The 22,381-nt window shown below is 46.9% G+C and overlaps 1 protein-coding gene across 3 annotated transcripts in view; it reads right to left on the bottom strand.

Annotated features, from left to right (window-relative positions):
• The window catches only part of LOC144695004 (myopalladin-like), a 383,661-nt gene that overhangs the window by 12,215 nt on the left and 349,065 nt on the right, over nt 1-22,381 (bottom strand). For all 3 annotated transcript variants that reach the window (XM_078565852.1, XM_078565849.1, XM_078565851.1), the window contains 3 exons: nt 16,495-16,618; nt 11,550-11,757; nt 18-183 (listed from right to left, as the gene is read on the bottom strand). In XM_078565852.1, coding sequence (XP_078421978.1) covers nt 18-183; nt 11,550-11,757; nt 16,495-16,618 — 498 coding nt within the window. The remainder of the gene's footprint in view (nt 1-17; nt 184-11,549; nt 11,758-16,494; nt 16,619-22,381) is intronic.

The raw sequence follows: 22,381 nt of genomic DNA on the forward strand, positions 1-22,381 counted from the left end.
CTCTAGCCTGGACACACCTTATTCTATTCCTGTTGGGAGAGATCGTCTCATTGTCTTTCTTCCAGAAGATTAAGGGAGGCGGCATGCCCACCACTCTGCATTCTATGCGGACTGGGTGGCCCTCTGGCACTCCTGTATTCCGCAGTTTCTCGATAAATATAGGTACCTTTGTAATATTTTTTGCTGCAAAACAAACAAATAGGAACAGAAGAACAAAGTAAGTATATTATAACATTAGTTTTGACCTTTCTGTAAGTTTTATATTCTTTCTCCCCACGTGTGTTTTTGCTGCAAGGATACTAATTTCTACTTCCTGTGGTTCTTCCTCTCATGGAGTAACGTTGTGAATTTTCAGTTGTGTTAAACAAATGGAAAGGGGCTGCAGCACTGTACAACAGAAGGAGTGCATGGGGACAGGGGTGACAAGTGCTACCACTCCTCTTCTGAAATGGAAAAGACACAGCTTATTAGAATCAAAGATAGAATTATAGAATGCTTCAAAGGACACTGTTATACCAGAAAAGCCAACTGGGAGCAGGCAATGTGTGAATACACAAAGCAAAAACTTTTAAATTTGCAGAATCTGACAGAATTAGGGGTTGACCTATGCTATTTTCTGTAGCTGGGAGGGAATAGATTCATTGCATTGCAATGCAACATGCTAATCTATATATAAATATTCTAAACTCAAGAATTTTATGGTGCGATCTGTCCTCATGAAGAGAGGGATGTATCTAGCTAAGCTAAGTAATATTACACTATATCATATATATAAAATAAGCCTATTAGATATAGAAGCCTTGTTTTCCAAGAATATGTCAATAAAACCAAAATTCATTAGGATTTCAGATTGCACAACTGGAAAAAAAACCTTCAGATCTGCTGGGATACACAGTGCTTTATGAAAGCCTTCATTGGCTGGGTCAAACCAAGGTTCGCATTCAGTGGAAAACATCATCTATACTTAAATATTACTAGAATTCTGAAAAGATGGACGTTTAAGTCAGGTTTAGTGCATTATGGGTGAATTAACCTTTTAAACACAGAGGAAAAATTTATTGGCAGGAATTGAGTGTCAAACAGGAAGGCACTGAGTTACACTCCAATAAAGCCATCAAAATTATTATTGTATGAGCAAGTGAAAGCACACATCTACTAACATGCCCATTGTCCCAACCTGTTTAAGGGATTGAAGAATGCAATTTGCTTCTGAAGCATGGTTGTTGTGGTAAATTTACTGACTTTGAAGAGGGGTTTGTTGTGGTGGAGGAGTGATGGTACCTTGTCTACAGGTAGCGCAAAGCTGTAAGATTACACTGATAGTCTGAAAATTGACTGTAGACATTACTACTGTTGTTGCTATTAGCACATGTTGAGGCCAATTTTCCTTCCTCATTTGTCTAAATGCAAATCATATTTGTGAGTTGGTGTAATTATCAAGGCCCTGATGTTCCCCGATGCTTATCGGCCCCTTTGAAGGGACATACACCCAAAATCAAGGAGGAAAGTATTCCAATACTTCAGGCCTTTCAATGGTAACAGTGAGGGATGAGGGGTGGCGCGGAGGGTTGTGGTGGGGTGCATCGAGGCCTTCTGGCTGCTGTCTAAAATGAGTCAGAAGTCCTCAAGTCCTTATGGTCCTCCTAGTTGGATCTGAAAAAAATAACTTAACATCTTGGGGACAGGAGGAGATTGTTAGCAGCCTTGTCTAACATTCACTAACCTGTGGGGGCTATCTACAATTTGCAATGGGTCCTGCTGTGTATAAATACAATGAACAGAAAAAGATCAACTGAACATTGAAGCCTATCCCATACAATCATGGTGGAAGTGGACATCATGATCCTAAAACCTTGCACCCACCAGCAAGCACACAGACTCCTGGAAGAGGCAATAAATCATGGAAGAATTTTCCTGTTGGCGTGTGGTGGCGGGCCCCGCACATCTGCGTGTGAAATGACGCATAGTGATGTCGGGCGGGCGTCCCGGTGTCACCTCGCGCCATCACGATATTTTGTTGGGCGGGCGTGCGATGATATCCGCTGCATGCCCGCCATTAATTAACGGGCACTTAAGGCCCTTGTCTCACCAATCGACGCCAATTTTTTGGCGCCCGTGCAATCTTCAGGTCGGCACATGGGCACAATGGGCAGGTGGGTAGGACACGTTTGTATAAACCGCATCCACAGGTGGGATAAGAGGGCTCACTGGGGTCGAGAGTGTGCTTTCTCAAGTATTGATTTTTCATAGTTACTGAAACTTGCCTGTGTGATCTGCAATACTTCAAAACACACACCAGCTGCTTTGTCTGGACTCTTAATCTTCAGGTAAGCACTCTGCAGTGAAGAGTCACTTTTGGGCCTGCAGGTCTCGGGAAGCCTAGGAATGGGAGCTGACCTGTTCAATGGAGGCCCCTCCTCTGAGGAGGAAGGGAGGGTTAGAAGGGGGAGGAGGCCAGGAGTGCACATTCAGCCTCCAGGGGCGCCACCTTTGGGAGGGCATGCGCAGGCACAAGAGGCGCAGGGCCAAGCGGTAGTCCAAGGCGGTAGGGGCCGCAGAAGATGGACCTATCCTGTCGGGGTATACAGGCGGCGAACCAGCTACCTCAATATGTCTGAGGTGCAGTGCCAAAAGAGGCTCCGTCTTTCAAGGGAGACAGTCAACTATATCAGTCAGATGATTGGGCCTGAGATCTCCGCTAACTGTGTGAGTGGACACCCCATGCCAATGGCTCTGAAGTTCACTGCTGCCCTCAACTTCTATGCCTCTGACTGCTTCCAGGGGTCGGTGGATGATCTTTGCGGTGTCTCCCAATCAGCTGTCCACACTTGTGTCAAGCAGGTTACAGACGCTCTGTTTAGATGTGCATTGACCTTCATTCACTTCCGTTGGGACCAGGCAAGCCAGAAACAGCGAGCCAGAGGCTTCGCGGCCATTGCTGGCTTCCCCCATGTCCAGGGTGCAATAGACTGTACACATGTGGCCATCAAGGCACCAGCAGGTGAGCCTGGTGCCTTCATCAACAGGAAGGGATTCCACTCCATGAACGTGCAGATAGTGTGTGACCACAGGATGCAGATTCTACAAGTCTGTGCAAGGTACCCAGGCAGCTCCCACGACGCCTTTATCCTCAGGCACTCCCAGGTACCGGGGCTCTTCAGTGCTCCAGCCCGGCTTGATGGGTGGCTGCTGGGTCACAAGGGCTATCCCCTCAGAAGGTGGCTCATGACGCCTCTCCGCCATCCAAGAACAGAAGCTGAGATGCGCTACAATAGGGGCTCGACTCCACAAGGGCGGTGGTGGAGAGAACCATCGGTCTTCTCAAGATGCGCTTCCGATGCCTGGACCGCTCAGGGGGCACACTCCAGTACCCCACAGATCATGTATCGGTGACAGTGGTAGCACGCTGCGCTCTCCACAATCTTGCGCTGGAAAGGGGGAACGCAGTGGATGATGAAGACGTCGATGCAGTGGCTGCGACTGCACACGAGGAGTCCAGCAGTGAGTCCGAGGATGAGCATGCACAGGGAAATGCTGAGGGCATAGATGCTGACCTGGGTATACTGCAGGGAGGCAGGGATGCCACAGAACCTTACAAATCCAAAGAACCTTCAGCCACCACACCACAGATGGGCCTCCAGGACAAGCCTGGGCTGTAGGCTCCATACTTGATAACTAAGTGCCAAATCTGCCAGGTTAGGAACAGTAACTAAGGGCCTTGTTAATAAAGCTGAATGTCCCACAAAGCACTCCTAACATTTTTGGAAACCGTACACATGCAGAAGAAAAGAGGCAACCTCAGCCAAGGTCACATGTCTGAATTTAATATCACAAGCAAAGAAACTTAAGCCAAAAAAAATGACAATGGTGTTCCAATTCAAAGCAAATCATAAAGACTTCATCTCGGGCCAACACAAAAGCACCAGTGATAAACCCCTGGTGCACCTAGGGTGCCTTATGTTTACGTTTCCAGGTGCTACATCTTGGTGCTGTCCCATCGCTGGGAGTGACAGCTGAGACAACCTGCTGACTCTGCTGCCCTGTTGGCCTCGATGACCTTGGCGGTCGTCCTCTGGCCCATGGAGCCTGTGCTGGCCCCGCCTAGGAGGGAGCTGCCAGTTCCGCATCTGGCATCTCCTCAGTCGTCACAGCCTCACCAGATGCTACAGTCACTGGGAGGGGCGGAGGAGCTGCTGCCCTCATCCGGAGCACCCTGAGAGATGCCCGCAGAGACGGCAGGCAGCTGCTGCGCCGACGTGTGGTTGCTTCGGAGCTCCCTGCTCACCGTGGATGGATAGGCACCGAGCTGGGAAACTTGGTGTCCAGACGATCTCCCACACTGGCACTGACCAGCTGAGGTCAATGCTGATGTGAGGGCTTGTTGGTCAGAGCACATCCCCAGGAAGCCCTGGCTGGTCTCCTGGAGGAGCATCTCCACGAGAGTCGCCACTCTCTCCATGCAGGACGCATGGTGCTCGGACATGTGGCTTATTGCTTCAGCGAGCGTCCGTGTGGACTTCTCCACCACGGAGACAAAGCCAAGCATAGCCTCATGTATCTCCCCCAGGTGCTCCCACACACCCGGTCGCATTTCCTGCCCCTGCTGCATCACGGACGACTCCAGAGGCACATCATCAGGCACTGACTGAGCATGTGCTTGGTCCCTTGCAGTTCTCCGACTGCTGGCACCATGGGCACTCTCTGACTCTGCCAGCTCCTCCAGCGATTGTGAATTGCCCTCACCACTGTGCCCCGGGACACTAGCCGATGTTCAAACTCTCACCGAGGTGCTAGTATCTGCGCTGGTGCCTGCCTGGCAGAGATGGTGTGACGCTGGTCATGGCCCTCAGGTGTGAGAGGGGGGCCTCTGCTGCTCCTCCTCCTGTCCCTGCTCCGCTGATGCTGAAAGGAAGAACGAGGACATTGGATCAGTTAACGTGGAGACAATGGCAAAGTGCATCCCCGTCCCCCGAATCATTATGCGTTCATCCTTCCATAAGCAATGGTCAAGCCTTGTTGCAAAATCAAAGCACTTAACATTCAGCACTGCTATGGCTGTTGGGAGAATAATGCTGACCTCAATGCTGGGCATGCATACCTGGCCGTGGCGTCCAGGTCTCACCGACACCTGTGGACCTGGGTGCATGGCGCCTCTTCAAATCCAGGGCCTCCTGCTCAAACCTGCTGAGAATGGCTAACTGCGGTTGGCTGCCGCCAGTCCTCACATGCTCTGCAACATTATGAGCATTCTTCTCCTGAAAATGAGAGAGGGGCATTGATTTGTGCAAATTGTACATGGATTCTCTTCACGCACGGCCCACCCCAACCAGAGTGGGACATATCAGGGCTCCAATGCCTCGTCACCTCACTGCTGCCGAACACTCACACAAAGGTGCTAGGCCTGTTCCCCACACCCCCCACCCCCCCGTTGGTCACATGCTGCCTACATCACATTAGGCACCACACTGTATATCCTTCCATAGCAAGGGGACGCAAGCATGTGGAGCGCAGAGGGCAGCAGATGGTTCGTTGCCACGCCACCGTGAAGATCCCCTCCCAGCATGTCATCACCCTGGACATGCCCTGCAGTTCAAGCACAGCGCCTCCAGGTTGCCCTTAAAACAGTCTGTGTACCACATGCTGTAGCCGCAGAACCCAGCTCTTCACCACCCTCTCAGGCTGACCTCAGCATGGGCAATATCTGCTAGCCCACCCAGTGAAGGACACATGCCGTCAATGATTCAAAGCAGTCACTACACTTAGACTTGGGGGCGGGGAGGGGCGGTGGGGGGGAAGGGCACCTGCCTGGGGGTTAAGTGATCAATACCAACATTGTCCTCACCCTTCCAGAGCGCAACAAGTCATTGAAGTCCTTGCGACACTGGATCCAGGTGTGCCGCCCCACGTCACGGGAGCTCAGCACCTCTGCCACCTCCTCCCAGGCACATTTCGTCATGTGGGGGGGTCATCCTTCCCCCGGGGAGCCAGCACCTCCCGCCATTCTGCAAGCTCCTCGATGAGAGTAGCAAGGCAGTCGTCAGAAAAACGAGGGGCACACTGGCTCCCCGCCCTACCCTCCAGCCTGGCCTGCCCCGTTGGCCTACCCTCCAGACTTGCGTCACCTCCATTGCCCTTCTGCAGAGCCCTTCGGCCAGCCATTGCGAGCAGCCTTTCCAAGGCTGCCAGGCCTTCCTTTATACAGGCCGCCGGGTCGCCACTGGATCCGGCGGGCTGAGCGTGCCCGCCACCGCCCGCCCACTCCCGCTATGTACGGGAGTTTTCAAGTACGCTGGGCGGGCCTTAATTGACCCGCCTGCATAAAATGGTGGCGTGGACCCGATCAAGAACGGCTATCGGGTCCACGCCCGCCTGCACCCGCTCTGCCCCCCACCCCCCCGCCATCCAGAAATTCCTGCCCCATACTTCAAAAGAAACCTTGACACTCAGAACATATTTATGGGATTACTGACCATGTGGAACATAACCAAATGCCCCACCTATGCAAAGGAATCAGGTTCAGCCTTGTCCAGCTCCCACTTGCAACAAATCCACTCTCAATGTATGAGCTAACAACTTGTTCCAAAAATTGAAGAGTCTCTGCAATAAGAAAATCTCCTGACGTCTAACCTGGTCCGATTCATCTATAGATGGCCCCTGATTCTCTCTAACCCTTTTAATTCAATAGTTTTACACTGCCTTAGGAGAAACCTCAAGTCTCCATGAAGCACAAAATGGCTGGGGCTCATGGGACTTCAGCCGTTTTCCCTCCACTTTGTTTTAACATACTTGGGACACAAATCATCCCCATTTAGGCTGGGTAATTGTACGAGCACTGTAAGACAACAATTTATCTGGATTTATCTTATTCCTGGCATGAAATAGTTTAGTAATAGGTGATGAATTCATGTGGTAGTGTTGTTTAATTTCCAGGTTAATTACTATTTAAATCCACTTGCAATGTTGTTAGCATGTATGGCACAAAAAGAATGCTGATTGGTAACCAGGATTGCAGCAATAGCTCTGAACTGTTCTCCTACACTCATCTTGGTAATGATTTCTAAGATAGCCTCCTCAAATGGAAAAGGATTTTTTAAACTTTGGTTTCTCAAGCAGCGAATGGACATTCATGTTGTGTTATCTTGTGTCGCAAGTAGAAAAGCAACTTGATATATGGAAAATAGAAGGAATTCTGAGAATATCATGTGTGGTTTTTCTTCCAATTATTCACGGTCTCGCTTCACTTCTTTTCAATTGTTGTTGTTTGCAATTTTCCAGCAACCCACTCATTCAAACTAAATTTCTGTACAGCTTGTCTCAGTCGTAGCATGTGCACTTTATCCAGGGGATAATGTACTCCAATGCATCAAAATACTTTTTCACTTACACAATGCTGATTAATTTAATGGTCGCAACTTAAAGAACAAAGCCCATTCATCAATCACTGCATGAAAAACATATTTAACTTATCATGCAGCACTTTATTATAGGCCCCCAGATAGTCAGTGGGAAATTGAGGAGCAAATATGTGCACAATTTGCAGAGGTGTGTAAAAACAATAATAGGGTAATTATATTAGGTGATTTCAACTTTCCCAACATTAATTGGGATAGACATAGTGCTAAGGGCTTGGATGGAGTGGATTTCTTGAAATGTGTACAGGAGAACTTTTTAGGTTAATATGTAGAAGGTCTAACAAGGGACAGCGCAGTGCTGGACCTAATTCTGGGGAATGAAGCTGGACAGGTGGCTGAGGTGGTGGTGGGTGAGCATTTTAGTGATAGCGACCACAACATGGTACAGTTTAAGTTTGTTATGGACAAAGAAATCGACAAGTTGCAAAAAAATGTTTTGGATTGGGGGAGACTGTATTTTAGTAAAATAAGGTAGGATCTGACTAAGGTAGACTGGGAACAGCTACTTGTGGGGGAAATCTACAGAGGAGCAGTGGGGGGCGTTCAAAAAGGAAATGGGGAGGGTACAGGCTCAACATGTTCCCTCTAGGGTGATAGGAAGGAGTAACAAGCCCAGAGAACCATGGATGACCAGAGATATTCAGGTTACGATGAGGAGGAAAGAGAGGCTTTTAGCAGGTACAAGGGAAGCAAATCAGCGGAGGCATTAGTGGAGTACAGAAAGTGCAGGGTGGAGCTTAAGAAAGCAATTAGGAGAGCAAAGAGGGGATATGAGAAAGCTCTGGCTGGTAAAAGTAGGGAAAATCCCAAGATATTCTATAAGTATATCAATGGGAAGAGGATAACCAGGGAAAGAGTAGGGCCCATAAGGGACCAAGGGGGCAATCTATGGGTGGAGCCAGAGGACAATGCTAGAGTGTTGAATGAATACTTCACATCCGTCTTCACCCAAGAGAATGAGGATGAAGGTATCGAACTTGGAGAGACTGCGAGGTACTTAGGCAAATTGATATAGGAAGTGACAAGGTATTGGAGGTGTTGGCAGGATTAAAAGTGGACAAATCTCCAGGTCCGGATGATTTGTGTACCAGACTGCTGAGGGAGGCAAGGGAGGAGATCGCAGGGGCTCTGACCCAAACTTTTAATTCCTCTCTGGCCATGGCGGATATGCCAGAGGACTGGAGAACAGCTAATGTGGTTCCACTATTTAAGAAGTGTTGTAGAGATAAGCCAGGGAACTGCAGGCTAGTGAGTCTCACGTCAGTGTTGGGAAACTATTGGAGAAAATACTGAAGGAGAGAATCTATCTCCACTTGGAGAGGCAAGGTTTGATCAGGGATAGTCAGCATGGCTTTGTCAGAGGGAGGTCATGCCTAACAAATTTGATTGAATTTTTTGAGGAGGTGAACAGGTGTGTTGATGAGGGTAGTGCAGTTGATGTAGTCTATATGGATTTCAGCAAAGCCTTTGACAAGGTCCCACATGGGAGACTTATAAAGAAGGCAGATGCACATGGGATTCAGGGTAATTTGATAAAGTGGGCTCAAAATTGGCTTAGTTGTAGGAGACACAGGGTGATGACAGAAGGATGCTTTAGTGACTGGAAGCCAGTGTCCAGTGGCGTACCACAGGGATCTGTGCTTGGTCCCCTTTTATTTGTCATTTATATAAACGACATAGATGACTATGTGGGGGGTAGGATTAGTAAGTTTGCGGATGACACAAAGATTGGCCGGGTAGTTAATAGTGAGGTTGAGTGTCCTGGGCTACAGGAAGATTTAGACGGGATGGTCAAATGGGCAGATAAGTGGCAAATGGAATTTAACACTGAAAAGTGTGAGGTGATACACTTTAGAAGGAGTAATTTGACAAGGAAGTATTCAATGAACGGCATGACACCAGGAAGTTCTGAGGAACAAAGAGACCTTGGCGTATGTGTCCACAGATCTCTGAAGGCAGAGGGACATGTTAGTGGGGTGGTGAAAAAGGCATATGGGACACTTGCCTTTATCAATCGAGGCATAGATTACAAAAGTAGGGAGATCATGTTGGAGTTGTATAGAACCTTGGTGAGGCCACAGCTGGAGTACTGTGTGCAGTTCTGGTCGCCACATTATAGGAAGGGTGTGATTGCACTGGAGGGGGTGCAGAGGAGATTCACCAGGATGTTGCCTGGGAAGAAACATTCAAGTTATGAAGAGAGGTTGGGTAGACTTGGGTTGTTTTCATTGGAGCAGAGAAGACTGAGGGGCGACCTGATCGAGGTGTACAAGATCATGAGGGGCATGGACAGGGTGGATAGGGAGCAGCTGTTCCCCTTAATTGAAGGGTCAGTCACAAGGGGACACAAGTTCAAGGTGAGGGGCAGGAGGTTTAGGGGGGATGTGAGGAAAAACTTTTTTACCCAGGGGGTGGTGACGGTCTGGAATACGCTGCCTGGGAGAGTGGTGGAGCCAGGTTGCCTCACATCTTTTAAAAAGTACCTGGATGAGCACTTGGCACGTCATAACATTCAAGGCTATGGGCCAAGTGCTGGTAAATGGGATTAGGTAGGTAGGTCAGGTGTTTCTCACACGTCGGTGCAGACTCAATGGGCTGAAGGGCCTCTTCTGCATCGTGATTCTGTGATTCAGTATGACATGTGAAGTTGACAACAGCTTTTGAACTTACCTGTCAAAAGGTTCCCAACTCCAGGCTAGTACTCCCCCCATGGTTCACAACACCTCTTAGCTGGTCTGAACCATGTCGCCTTCAGAAGCCGGCTCAACTCCATCAAAATTGAGTGGGGTCTGAAGTACCCATCCCTGAAATGGAGTCAGCAACGTCGGGACTGCTGTTGTGTGGGCTCAGTACCCTCACTCTTATCCCACACCACTAAAATTGCCACCAACGGGAATGGGGTCGGGAATCCCTGAATCTGGTCCCACACACCATGCAGGAGACATTGTCGGTCATCATGGGAAATGGGCATCACTGAGGTTGTGGCCACTGGCAGACTGGAGAACTGATGATGAGGGTATCTGTATACCTAATCCTCCTCCTGTCAAACCACTTCTCCTGCATCCCTCAACTTCTTCTGACTTAGAAGCATACACTTCATACTTTCTCTTTTCCCTTCACCACAACTCATCATCTCAGACACCAAAGAACTGCAGCCTTCCAAGTCAGTGGAGGAAGATAAAGGAGACAGTGAAGATGAAGTGACACCATCACTCTATTTTACAGTTACAGCCCACAAGTTCAGAGACTGACGTTGCAAGTATTTTAGCGACTCGGATAGAGAAGGGATCTGCATGTGGTGATACACTGGGCAGAGTGCACAGGGGACAGTGGGCAAGAATAACACAGGTACCAGTTTGCCAAAAGGCGAGATTGCCACTAGCTCTACTGCAACAATTCAGATGAAGGCTTTGATGTGCCAGGCTGTAGAAGCGGGCTGATGGTTATACATAACCAGAAAGCCTGTACTCAAAGTTAAGGAGCATGGAGAAGTCCAGCTCCAAACTGGCCCAGGCCTTTACGTTGAGCTTGGAGCCCATTCTTTCCAACATGGAACAGGTTGTCATTTCCATCAGTCATACCTGTGGCACCCACCATGATGCAATGTCTGATGGCTGAGGTCACAGCTTCCTGTGACGCACAAACAATTTCCAATAAGGATCTGAGTGCTGCAGTAGAAATTGCTGCCTTGCAAGATCAGATTGCTACCATCATGGTTCTTGTGCAGAGGTGCTTCCAGGGCATTACATCTGGCCATCAATCTGTTCTCCAACACATCTACAGGGTTGCTGAGGCGCCACTACAACAGAGTGGCACTAGCTTCATGAAGCATGAAACCTATTTCTTCTCCCACAATCTACCAGTGCTCTTGCTGTTACCTGCTGCTGAAATTATGCAATCTACATCTGGGCTTCTAGGCCTGAAGCTGCTTGAGGTTGCCCTCAAAGGTCATCTGCAGTCCCTTCAATTGGAGGGCAGTAGCCTTCCATCACCCATGCTGCAGCCACTGGGGAAGTTCAATATTCCCCTTATCATTATTAAGTGATTGCTCACAGGAGCATCTTTGGCAGTCAACTGGTTTATATGAGAATTACAGATAACTTTTAAACTTTTCTCTTTGTATGAACTATATTTTACCTACGACAGACAGCTCCAAACTAAAGGAACTTTGTCCTGCTTTGTTTGTCGCAATGCATGTGTAAGTTCCTGCGTCTCCTGCTGTAAGATGATCAATCAAGAGGGAGTGAATTCCATTTTCACGCACGAGCATCTTGTGAGTAACATCTGGTAAGATGGGTTTTCCATTCAGCAGCCAGATAAGGTCAGGATTTGGTAGCCCACTCACCTGAAGAAAAAGGGAATATGTTTATTACAGGGTAAAATCGCTTGAATGATAAGTGCTGTGCCTACGCAAAGTGCAATGAAAACTGTCTCTAATTTTCTAACAAACTAAAGCTTTTCAAATTGATATCCTTGTGATACACAATTCAACTCTGAGATGTACCTTAGGAGCTTACACTCGCCAGGTAGAATCAGCTAAAACACTTTACCATGTTTGAGAATCTCTATATCAAGCCCCTGAAAATCTATGTTCATCTATAGGGTTTGAGTTTTCTCAAATGGAGTGCACACTCACTTTGGAAGGACACATCCCAGTTACCCAAGTCATCTCCACTCTCTTAAACCCAAGGGATGCAGACTTGAAAGGATATGGTGACCAACTGATTTAGCTATTCAATTCCAGAACTGACTATACCACCTGCTCTTCTCTGCTAAAGCTGTTCACTATTCCAGGATCATCCAGGAATGCAAAGATACCCCAGACTTATTTTCACTACTACAACTCATCTTCTTAAACTGCTCTGCCCTGTCTCCTACATCCTCACCTCCAACAATAAGTGCAAGGAGCTCATGGACTTCTTTGTCACTGAGATTGAGATCAGCCAATCAGCTGCTCCTTCCACTAGTCCAACGGGCCAAGCTTCCTCTAAAGTTCACCTCTGGCCTAGCCTACGTCCAACATATTTTTCCAGCTTCTCTCCTGTCATCCCTCATGCCCTCGTCAAGCTCATTTTGTCCACAAGACCCATCTCCTTCTCACTCCATTCTATTTCCACTAAACTGCTGACCATTCAATTTGCTTTCTGGTCCCCATGTTAGGCAATGTTGTTAACATTTCTCTCTCTCTTTAGGTATTGTCCCAACTCCCTTAATCTGTTGTCATCACCCTCACCTAAAAAAAAAGACCTTTGACCCCACTATCCTTGTAAACTATCATCCCATCTCCAACCTCCCTTTCCTCTCCCAAATTCTTGCATGTATTGCTGCCTCCCAAATTCACACCCATCTTTCCTGGAGCTCCATGTTTGAATCCCTTCAAACTGGTTTCTGCCCTGTCACAGTTACAAAACAGCTCTTATCAAGATCACAAATGACATCTTATATGACTGTGACAAAGATAAACTATCCCACTTCATCCTTCTTCGCCAGTCTGCAGCATTTGACCCGGTTATCTATCTAATCATAGCCATAGAATCACTTGCAATTGCTTCTCTTCCCATTCCTTCACCGTTACCTCCAGTATCCCTCAAGGATCGATCCTTGGCCTCCTCCTATATTTCTCTTTTACATTCTACCCCTTGGTGACATCATCTCAAAGCACAGCATTAATTTTCACCCATTTGCTGATGAAACCCAGCTCTGCCTCAACCACCGCCTCCCTTAACTCCTCCACTGTTGCTAAATTATCAGGCTGCTTATCCAACATCCAGCACTAGGAAGACTGAAGCTACTGCTTTTAGTCCCCTCTCCAAACTCTGTTCTCTAGCTATCGACTTCATCCTGCTCCCTGGCAACAGTCTGAGACTAAACCAGTGTGTTGGCAACCTTGAAGTCATATCTGATCCTGAGATGGGCTTCTGAGCAGATAACTGCACCATCACTAAGACTGCCTGTTTCCACCTTCTTAACATTTCCTGGCTTCACCCCTACCTCTCAGCTCATTTGTGTCTTTGTTATCTCTAGTCTCAACTATTCCAATGCTCTCCCACATTAAGGCAGAGATCACCCAGAATTCTGTTGCTAGCCTGCCTTAACGAACAGCAAGTCCTGTTCACCTATCACCCAATGACCTACTCACTGACCTACAATGGCTCCCATTCAAGCAACATCTTGCTTTTAAAATTTTCATCCTTGTTTTCAAATCCCTCCATGGCTTTGCCGCTTCTTATCTCCTCTAGCCTCACAAGCCTCCGAGGTATGTGCACTTAATTCTGGCCTTCTGAACATTCCCGATTTTAATCGCTCCACTAGTGATGGCTGGGCCTTCAGTCGGCGAGTACCTAAGGTGTGGAATTCCCTCCCTAAATCTCTCCAATTTACTACCCCTCTTTTTCACTTCAGGATGTCCCTTCAAACCTAGTTCTTTAGCCAAGCTTTTGGCCATGTGCCCTAATATTACCTTATGTGGCTCAGTGTCAAATTTTGCGTTATAATGATCCGGTGAAGCGCCTTGGGATGTTGTATTATGTTAAAGTTACTATATAAATATAAGTTGTTGTTTTAGAAAGCTTTGATGCATGTGTGCAGATGTAATCCATCCCCAGGTGTACATGGCAGTGTTGCTAGAGCTTAACTGGCAAAGGTCACATGGCAGATCACTTAAGGTATGCCATTCTTTGCAGACCATTTCTTGTTAGTGCTGACATTGTGCAGAGCTGTATGCCAAGAAGGCCAACTCACAAAACTTACTTTTACATGATTTAATAAGAAAAAAAGATTTTATTTCACATTGTTATAAGACATATTAAATATGTAATCCTTGTTCTATAAATATTAAGCATTTTATGTATCAACCCAATTTTTCAATTTATTTCAATTTACAAATTACTGTTCCATGAGTAATGGAATACCAGAAATTAGAATAAATTACAAGGAATTGTGGCCCTCAATCTGACCCTTCAGACACTGTGGCCTTAATTTGATCCATCAAATACCTTGGCCCTCAGGCCAATTCATTTTTAATCTTCTCTTGCAGAAGAAGGTTTCTTACAAGTGGAAGAGGTATTATTTAGCAAATGTTGTCCAATTGTGGAATCATATCTAATGTTGGACACTGTGTTTTGCAATCACGGGCTGGTTGGCTACGGTCTGTACTTTGTCGTTGCAAACAGCGGCTGAGACATGCTGTTTGATACGATCCGCCAGTCTTTAGGAATGAGTCAGCAAATAGCTGTCACTTAAGTAATCCTCAGTGTGGTAAGAATTACGCTGACAATCAATTTAAGATTGTCAGTCAGGCTCATAGTGTGGTGCATTTTCGTGTACTGGAGACTACATATATTAATACATAAGGCCCTGTTCTTTGTAGACAGAAAGAACATGTACACACATTGTGCCTGTTTCAGCTAAACAAAATAAGTGGCAGCTATTCACTGACTCATTCCTCAGGGCAGTGCCTTGACCAATCAGGGTCAAGCTGCCTGGTTTAAATTTCAAACAATGCTGGCAGTTAACTGCCAGTCACCATCAACTGGTGCATTCTCCGTGGCAACGCCTCTACCAATCAAAGTCCACTTGCCAATCAATCAGCACTCTCTTCTAATATAAATTGTTGTTTTCCCCTTATATTGGTATTCTTACAAAGTGTCATGATGAGTGAAAGATAAAAAATTTTGACATGTCTCTTTTTTCAGCAGTACTCAAGCTCTGTACTACCAAACGACTAAATGGTTAACAGTTCCAACTGTGAAATTTCAGCAATCCAGTTTCTAACTAAGATTAAAAAAAAGTCAGATGGTTGTCACTAATTACAGCTTTGATGCCATCTGTTATGTTGTTGGCTTTCTACCCTTGACATTTTTGTGTTGCTCAGGATCTTAGACCACTCCTGGAATGGTGAGCCCCAGAGTATGCCTTTGTCTTTATCCCTGTAATATTTAGGTAATTTGTCATGAGCCTGGTTACAATATTTTAGATTCCTATTTAAATCACATGATAGATTTTCCAGTAACAATTAGCTCCTCGAGTTGATATATTGATGACTGCAATGCATATATTGGGCTGAGTTTTATGGGGCCTGCAGGAGTGGGATAGGAAGCTGGGCCAGGTGGGGGGCTGGGAGGCAGCGGTGGTGATATTGAGGAGGGAAAGTGGGGGGAATGGAATGTCTGATGCCTTCCCATCACCATGACATTCTGCTAGCAAGGAATGTGGAGGCTGCCCCTTTGCACATAGGTCAACTGAGGCATGTATGTGGCTAATTAAGATCCTGTTCTGGCCACCGCTGGCATTTTACCAGTAGCAGGCAAGGCCTCCGGCACATGGGACTACCTCATGGTGAACACTGCCGGCCTCCCTCTGGGCTTTTGGGGGAGGGGAGCCCTCCTAATTGGGCATTCTGTGGATGAAGGAGGGCTTCCCCACCACCCCCGCAGCAATGTCCATCCTGTGGCAAAACCCCACCTGCCCTCACCAACCCCATCACCCACCTTAGTAGGCCTGCCTGACTGGCACTGGTGAAACCCAACCCCACTTACCTTGCAGTGACAGCCAGGCTCCACATCCTCAAATACAGGAGCCCTGGCAGCAGCTCAATAGCTACCAGATGGGCATAAAATCTGGCCAGAGTTGCCCAAACTGCCTAGGCGGGGTTGCCCATCATCAGGGTCACTGCTGCCCTGACAAAATCCAGCTCATTGACTTTTTTTTAGTTAACATCAATCTTTCAATCTCAGATGAGCTCCTGCATTTTACAAGATGACTGAGAAATAGTTATCAAAAAATGATAGAGCCCAAACAAATTTAAATGTGCGTCTCTTAAATGTGAAAAGAGCTGCTAATCACATGCAAAAAGCCTATAACATGCTTGTATTGAGTTAAGTGCTCTTTCTCTGAGAGCTTGACCTGGCAATAAACATTCGTTATTCATCCAAACAAGCTGGGCCACATTTTTCTGAATTAACCGGGGTTTGTAACTACTGAGAGAAAGAAGGAAACCAATACCACAATACACTGTAGGTAAAAAAATTCTTCAATTTGTCACACTTCTCACTGTGATTTGAACTGTAATTTTAGTTTTTACCTTGCAGTCCAATCTGCATATTTGTCCTTCATGAGCTATCATGTCACCAGGAGCCTGAAGAAAATGGGGGCAGAAAAAACGTTCCTGTACAGGTTCTTCTCCTTCTAATACACGAGATCTTGTCCTGTTATTTAATACATGACGAATTGTATTACCATGGGCAATTAGATATTATTCATTTGATTTCTTTCTCAGGTAAGATGCAGGCAGTGAAATGTGCAATCAAATTCAATAAGTGAGGAAATTGTCTGTATCCAAGAATTATAGTCATAAGTTGAATTGCTAGGCCAGTGTGAAATGTATTCAGTAACTTAATTTATTGTAAACATTACCTATTTTAACTTTCTATTTAGAGGACATCATGTCACCAACCTGATTTCTTCCTTGAATTATGTATCTCAGCTTCTAATTCTAGCTAGCTATTCATTTTCTTTGTAATGTTACTGTTTTACCCTTTCACTTCTCATCTAGGTAATTGCTTGTATTCCAATGGCACAGAAGTTTCATTAGAAAATAATTGTGACAAGATCATTGAGGAAAAGAAACAAAAATAGAATTGTAGAATGGTTACAGCAGAGGAGGAGGCCATTTGGCCTATCATGTCTATGCCTGCTCTCTGCAAGAACAATTCACCTAGTACCACTCCCCTGCCTTTTCCCTGTAACCCTGCAATTTTTTCTCTTCAGGTAATGATCCAATTCTCTTTTGGAAGCCATGATTGAATCTGCCTCCATCATAGTATCAGGCAATGCATTCCAGATCCTAACCATTCTCTGAGTAAAAAAGGTTTTCCTTATGTTACCATTGTTTCTTATGCCAATCACCTTAAATCTGTGTCCTCTGGCTCTTGATCCTTCGGTCAACGGGAACAGAAAATAATTAAATATTTGAGATGAATGACTGAAGATAAAGGAATTATATTTTGTCTGAACGCCTTGTATCCACATATAAAGTTCAGTGCATTGACCAAGTGAATACATTTGCAACTGGTGTAAGACAGGGATAGATTGTTACCATATTTATTTCCACTTAAGTGCAGTTAATCACACTCAAGGAAGGTAGGGAACAAAGTCAATTGGTGCTATTTGTCTAACAGTTGATCTGCATGATATAGAAACAGATGCTTGCAATTCTACCAAAACAGTTTTTGAAACCAAGAAGATACAGTTATTTGGCCCATAATATTCACTCTTTATGCTCATGATAATTGAAATTATCCAATAACAAAATTAAGCAAGACCTTATTATGACCTTTAATGCAAAAAGTGCAGAAGTTCACACAAGCCTCACTGTTTAGACCAAGATAAGGTCTTTTAAGTAAAGCAACAGACTTTCCTTCAGACATATCCCTACCAGAAAATGTTGACGTCATTTGCATTCAACAGGCATCATATGTATTCACTTGCGATTGTCTGCGCTCCAAAGTGTCATTTACCCATCGTTTGACATAATCTGCACTCAAAAGTCATCGTTTAGCCATCATTTGACATCCCATGTAATCAAATAGCGATCAGCTGACATTAATTATCAATTGATGTCAAATGAAATCATACAGTGCTCAAACAACATCATTTGTTATCATTTAGCAATATTTAATTGCTTTCAAAGTGCTCAGAAGTATTCAACTGACATCAAATGAAATCATACAGTGCTCAAACAACATCTTTTGTTATCATTTAGCAATATTTAACCGTCTTCAAAGTACTCACAAGCATTCAACTGACATCAAATGAGATCATCGAGTTTTTATAAGTCCCAGATGATCCAGTATGTTATACATGCATTGTGTAGCTTACCCTCATCCAGAGCCCATTGAGACACACCACAATTTCCAGATCTTGGCACAAGTGAGATCACTGCAAGTTACAGCGCCACTGTAGCCCTCAATAGTGCTGAACGTCTCAGCATGCACTGCAATTGGGAATGGATAATCTGGGCCATTAACAAAGATGCAGTCACTATCTTCTACATCCAGGTCTGGACACACGGTCAACCAATAGAACTGTTTTAACTGTGGCAATAAAAGTGAGGATTGCATTGACGTTTACACTGCTAGATCCTGCTATAGGCTATAGTGGCTGTGATCTAGTATGCTATCTACCACAGTTTCAGGAACTTGTAAATGTTTTATTCTGTGACACAACAGCCTCCTTGTCTAATTCATCAAGGATTGTTAGCAGCAATTTGAGAGATATACTTGAATGGAAGAAAATTCAAGTTCCCCAGGGCATAGGCAGAATAGATAACAGAACTGTAACATTACAGTCCCCAAGGCATTTCTTCACTGACAAACCTCATTAGAAAGGACTAATACCACATGACCATATCTAAGAAACATGCACATTGATGATGCATTCAGCAATGCTTGAAGCAAAGCCAGCTGCCTTTAAATCGCTTTGTGATTGGTTGTTGCAGTAGCTCAGATGCAGCCTGTAGAGTTACTTCCTGTGATGGGCCAAGCTCAAGGTGCCACCTCCCCTCTGTAAGTCACTATCACTGGATGGGGTGGAGAGTGGGACCAAGTCTGGGGGTGGGGGGAGGAGAGCTTGGGACTGGTGCTGGAGGGAGAGAGTGAGGCCAAGGGGAAAGAGTGAGGTCAAGGGTGGTGGAAAATCTGAGGCCTGAAGAGAAAGTGAGGCTGAGAGACTAGGGTTTGGGCCTGGGGTGTAAGCGTGCCTAGAGGGGTGGTGGCGGGAAGGAGTGGTGGGGGGTGGGGGGGTGGAGCGGCATGCTTAAAGATCGTTTTTTATGCCTCTTTCCAAATTATATCTTTTGGCCAGAATTTGTTACTGAGTGGCCAGGCATGTGCCCGACCCGCTCGAGTGTAAAATAGAACGTGATGACATCAGGTGAACGTCCCGACGTCATCGCGTATTTGTGTGATATTTCGGTTGGCAGGTGCCGGAGCCACACCCGCCATTAATTAAGAGGCCAGCTAAGGCTATTAAAAAGGCAATTGACCCCTATTTTTCATTGACCGTGCGGTTTTACGCTCGTCGCATGAGCAATTCGGGCAGGCGGCCAGCCAATAATTTCAAAATCCTCATCCAAGGACAGAGTTAAAAGGGTCAGCAGAATTGCCAGTGTGAGTAGTGGGGAGTCTGGCAGATAGCTTGCTGCTGGTGACTTATTGGTATATGGCAGCTTCATCTCTGTTCGGGGCTTCATTGCTCACATTTCCAGGCTTCATTTCAGGGCTCCTTGGTTTCTCATGGGACGCCGGAGAATTCAGACCGCGTGGACCCTTCCATGTATCAGATAGCCTTCCCTTACCCTGGTAATCAGGATTGTGGTCTCCACTGGTGGCATCTCTTCTGAGAAGAAAGAGAGGGGCAGAAGGGAAAGGAGGCCAGGTGTCCCAATGCAGCTTCCAGAGGAGCGACCTGTGGGAAGAGAGGCACAGGCACAGCTGGCAGTCCAAGTCGTTAGGGGCAGCAGAAGATGCTACTACCCTGCAGCCAGGGTTTACAGGCGGCAATGCAGCTATCTCAGTATGTCCAAGGCTCAATGCCGAAGGAGGCTCCGCCTCTCAAGGGAGACAATGACCTCCATCTGTCAGATGATTAGGCCTGAAATCAGCTCCTACTGTGTGGGTGGACACCCCATTCAATTGGCTCTGAAGGTCACAGTAACCCTCAACTTGAATGCCTCTGGCTCCTGGGGCTCAGTGGGGGATCTGTGTGGAGTCTCCCAATCAGCTGTCCACAGTTGCATCAAGCTGGTGACAGAAGCTCTGTTCAGGTGGGTATTGACTTTCGTTCATTTCCATATGGACAGCCAGACTGAGCGAGCCAGAGGGTTTGCAGTGTTTGCTGGGTTCCCCCGCGTCCAGGGTGCAATAGACTGTACACATGTGGCCATCAAGGCGCTAGCAGGTGAGTCCGGCGCCTTCGTCAACAGGAAGGGATTCCACTCCATGAACGTGCAGATAGTGTGTGACCACAGGATGCAGATTCTGCAAATCTGTGCAAGGTACCCAGGCAGCTCCCACGACGCTTCCATCCTGAGACACTCCCAGGTGCCGAGGCTCTTAAGTGCTCCAGCCCGACTGCATGAATGGCTGTTGGGTGACAAGGGCTATCCCTTGAAAGGTGGGTTATGACACCTCTCCACCACCAAGAACAGAGGCAGAGCAGTGGTATAACAGAAGCCATGCCTCCACAAGGGCGGTGATAGAGAGAACCATAGGTCTTCTGAAGATTCGCTTCTAATGCCTCGACCGTTCAGGTGAAGCACTACGATACCCCCCAGAGCGGGTGTCACTGATAGTGGTTGCATGCTCTCCACAATCTGGCATTGGCAAGGGGGAACCCACTGGAGGAAGAGGATCTTGATGCAGCTCCATAGGCCACAGATGATGAATCTAGGAGTCAGTCAGAAGAGGAGCACAGTGAGGAGAATGCTGATGGCATGGAGGCAGACCTCTGTAACCTCCAGGGAGGCAGGGGCACCAGGGATGCCTTGATCAAAAGCTCCTTCAGCTAGGCTGCCAAATAAGTGCTACCACCTCAAGCCAGGGCTGCCGCCTCCATCCCGAATGCCTGCAATGACCCTTTCTTTTGACCTCAAAGTCCACTCAGTGCCTGTGCAATAAAGTTTCGTGCCACTCACGTCCAGCATTATATACCGGCGTACCCTGCACCATATTAAACAAAAAAGGTGAAGCATACTCAGGCCATTACGACAAAAGAAAATTTATCTCAAGTTGACAGTCAAAACAAATTAACAGAACCTTCTCTGGTCTTCAACCCCAGAGCAGTAAACATAAATAAAACATTGCACAACAGAAGATTACCCGTGACCAGTCCCTCTTGTGCTCATGGCACCTTAAACTTATGTTTGCGAGTGCTATGTCTTGGTGCACCCATTTCGCTAGCACCGGCATTGGAGACAACCTGCTGACTCTGCTGTCCTGTTGGCCTTGATAACCTTGGTGGTGGTCCTCTGGCCAGTGGAGCCTGTGCTGGCCCCGCATGGGAGGGGGCAGCCAGTTCCACAGCTGACATCTCCCCAATTGCCGCAGCCTCATCAGATTCCACGGCCACTGGCAGAGGGGTGGAAGAGCTGCTGCCATCATCCAGAGCGCCCTGAGAGGAGCCCACAGAGACAACAGGCAGCTCATACGCCAACATGAGGTCGCTCTGGGCCTCCCTGCTCACCATTGATGAATGAGCACCTAGCTGGGATACTGGGTACCTCATCCATCTCCCACACGGACACTGACCACCTGAGGTCAGTGTCTGTGTGAGGGCTTGCAGGTCCGAGCACAACCCCAGGAACCCCTGATTCTGTTCCTGGAGCTGCCTCTCCATGAGAGTTGCCACTCTCTCAATGGAGGAGGCAGTGCGCTCAGCCATGAGGGTCAGCACAGTGCTGATGCTCCGCATGGACTCCTCCACAACGGAGACCATGGCACGCGTACCCTCACAGACCATAAGACATAGGAGCAGAAATTAGGCCATTCGGCCCATCGAGTCTGCTCCACCATTCAATCATGGCTGATAAGTTTCTCAACCCCATTCTCCCGCCTTCTCCCCGTAACCTTTGATCCCCTTACCAATCAAGAACCTATCTATCTCAGTCTTAAATACACTCAATGACCTGGCCTCCACAGCCTTCTGTGGCAATGAATTCCATAGATTCACCACTCTCTGGCTAAAGAAGTTTCTCCTCATCTCTGTTCTAAAAGGTCTTCCCTTTAATCTGAGGCTGTGCCCTTGGGTCCTAGTCTCTCCTACTAATGGAAACATCTTCCCCACGTCCATGGATCTCCGCCAGATCTTCCCACACATTCCACTGGTCATCCAGCATCTGCCGCCAAATGGACAACTCCAGAGGCTCATCATCTGCCTTCGGCTCAACATCATCTTGGTCTCCAGCAGTCCTC

This window comes from Cetorhinus maximus, chromosome 20 (assembly GCF_964194155.1).
Source record: "Cetorhinus maximus chromosome 20, sCetMax3.hap1.1, whole genome shotgun sequence".
NCBI lineage: Eukaryota > Metazoa > Chordata > Chondrichthyes > Lamniformes > Cetorhinidae > Cetorhinus > Cetorhinus maximus.